The following is a 2693-nucleotide window of genomic DNA, read 5'->3' as shown; positions in this document are numbered from 1 at the left end:
TTTTTTTTTTTCATGTATGAAAAATTTTTTTATCGGGATTTATGTAAAAAAATCATATTCCATTTAAAAAAGTGGAAGTAACCTTCATACAACCTTAAAAAAATTTTTTTTAATTGATTTTACTATTGCTTATATCTCACATACAATTTTCATTTGAAACACTTTTGCCTACTAGGTTCAGTTTTTTTATATATTTCGGTATTTTATTTTGGGTGGAACACTGTATGTTTGTGGATCTTTCCAGTAGTGTATTCTTTACAGTATTTAATGTTTGCTCCAACTAAGAGCATGTATTATATATGAGATATTTTATTTTGTATTATATGATATAATACATCGCTTAGTTTTATACATATTATACTCCATGTGGCACCATCTTTACATCATGTATATAATTAATATTTAAGATCAATCTCTACATTATCCACGCTAAAAATCTGTCCGAAATTTGCAAACAGACAGCCAATCAATTGTATACGTGTAATAGGTGATATTTTTATACAAATACAAATAAAATTTGAAAATCAATCGCATTTCTTTCTTATATTCAGAGTATTTTCTATTTTTTTTTTTTTGAAAGGATATATTGCAACTAGAACCACATACTTCTATAAATTACACTAAACTGCTAACTGTAGGTTTGCTTGCCTTGCTTGAAAACCCTACAAATTTTTTAACTTAAAATAAGATATATATATTTGGGCGTTGAAAAGAGAGACTACGAGGATGTTGAGTGCAAAAAATGCAAGCAATGTGAACAGACCTAATGTCTATAATTTACACTTATCAGTTCTAGAAGTTAATTGCATATATTAAAATGAGATGAAAATTATAAAAGAGCAAATTAACTAGAATACTTATGGAATACTTTTATGAATCAACGTCTAATGAATTTACTCACTTTTGTAATTTTCACCTTATTTCAAAATATACAATTGACCTCCTGGGGTATGTTTAAATTCTTACCTAATGCTCCCCAGGGATACATTCCAAAATTCGATTTTATCAATTCAAATATCATATTATTCTTGTTGTTCATTAATATTCACTAAATATGAACAAGAATAAAAAACACTCGGAGTTGACAGAATCGAGTTTTGAAACACACCCAAAATATCATGATGTTATTCTTGTTTAACATTCGTAAATTGAAATCAGTTGCATTGGAATAAGAAACACAATGTCGCTGACGTCATTTCGGGAACAAAAAACGTTTTAGTATGCATATTTTTTGTGAAACTTACAATGCAATTAGATTATCTTTTCTTTCCACCTACCTTTCCTTATCTCTTTTAAATATAAAAAAATATTTTATGCATTTAAAAAGTAGTGAAGATATAGATTATTATTATATACATTTTTTAAACTTTAATTTCCTACATTGATTTATCAAAAAATTGACTTTCATATGTATATAATTTGGCTGTTAGTTAAATTTCTTAATACGTTATTCTCTGCTGCATGGAGTACTATATTGATACTGGATTGGTAAAGTTTTCTTCTTTGCGTGATGTAATTTAACTCTCATAATGGCGTGACCGATTTTATTGATGCTATCTTGATACTCCGATTTCCAGGATGGCAATGACATCTGTCTTATATCTTTACATTTCTTTTCGCGTTTTAATCTGATTTTTGATTCATGATAACGTTTTCCAAAGCTCGCATCTCCATTATATATCGAGGAAGACAAAGAACAATACGGCGAGCAATCAGTTTTCATGATTATTTTTGGGATACTACACGATGGGCATTTAGCAGTTGTATCGGGAACTGTCAACGCCACATCTCGCTGTGTCATACGTGCAGCTGCTAAGAAAATTAAAATTTCTTTAAGTAACATCATTAATAATATAAAGACAAATTATGAACGTGTGTAATACGTGATACTTACGATTTATTCCACAGAATGTACTTACCAGGATCACTGTAATCCTTTTGATATGTCGTTTTATACATAAAATCAATATCCCTCCGCTCCATTGGTTCTTTCCGAGATGGTTTCTCTAACGTCTCGTATAAACCAGGATATGCTTCTTTAAACTTTAGTTTAAAATTTAATTCTTTGTAATATCCATTACATTAATTTTGATTTATTATGTTATTTACATTTACATTAAAATCTCTTTGTATGTTAATATTATATTAATTTTTCAGAATAAATTTGTCGTAAAATATAAGTCGAAATTATATATACAGGGTATAACATAAAAAGGGCCCATGAATCATATAGCACTATTCTTGATCAAATATTTAGTCAAAATGTCTTGAGCCATTTTTTTACAATGTTTAATAAAGCAGTTATTATCAAGTAAAGGTAATTCAATCAACGCGCGCGCGGATGTATGTACATTCACACATACTATCAAGCGCGTGGCTCATTGACATGTGCTCGTTTAAAGGACCCAGCCCGGCACCGGTTGAAGAAATATAAACTTATACTTTAATTAATGGATATATTGTTCTCATGTATATAGATAAAAGTAGATTCATATTTTAAATGAATACATTTTATATATTATAAATACATACATACATTTTATGTATTATAAATTGTTTTGCTTAAAAGCGATATTTTCTTAAAATTATCTAGACAAAACAAATTATAATTTCATCTTTTATCTAGATAAATTTAAAATAATAAAAATCATTTTTATATATCTTACAAAATTATCTAGTTAAAGATAAAGTAA

At 27.8% G+C, this 2693-nt stretch overlaps 1 protein-coding gene across 4 annotated transcripts in view; it reads right to left on the bottom strand.

Moving 5' to 3' along the window:
* Positions 1–1398: 1398 nt before the first annotated feature.
* The window catches only part of LOC108752131, a 2251-nt gene continuing 956 nt past the window's right edge, over positions 1399–2693 (bottom strand). For 3 of the 4 annotated variants that reach the window (XM_018492771.1, XM_018492773.1, XM_018492772.1), the window contains exons 3-4: positions 1920–2043; positions 1399–1812 (exon numbers count right to left, since the gene is read on the bottom strand). In XM_018492771.1, coding sequence (XP_018348273.1) covers positions 1448–1812; positions 1920–2043 — 489 coding nt within the window. In that variant the 3' untranslated portion in view covers positions 1399–1447. The remainder of the gene's footprint in view (positions 1813–1919; positions 2044–2693) is intronic. The other variant, XM_018492774.1, reaches the window with a different exon arrangement.

This window comes from Trachymyrmex septentrionalis, unplaced genomic scaffold (assembly GCF_001594115.1).
Source record: "Trachymyrmex septentrionalis isolate Tsep2-gDNA-1 unplaced genomic scaffold, Tsep1.0 scaffold56, whole genome shotgun sequence".
Lineage (NCBI taxonomy): Eukaryota > Metazoa > Arthropoda > Insecta > Hymenoptera > Formicidae > Trachymyrmex > Trachymyrmex septentrionalis.
The sequence above is the reverse complement of the archived record's forward strand: the minus strand, read 5'-3'. Positions and strand labels throughout refer to the sequence as shown.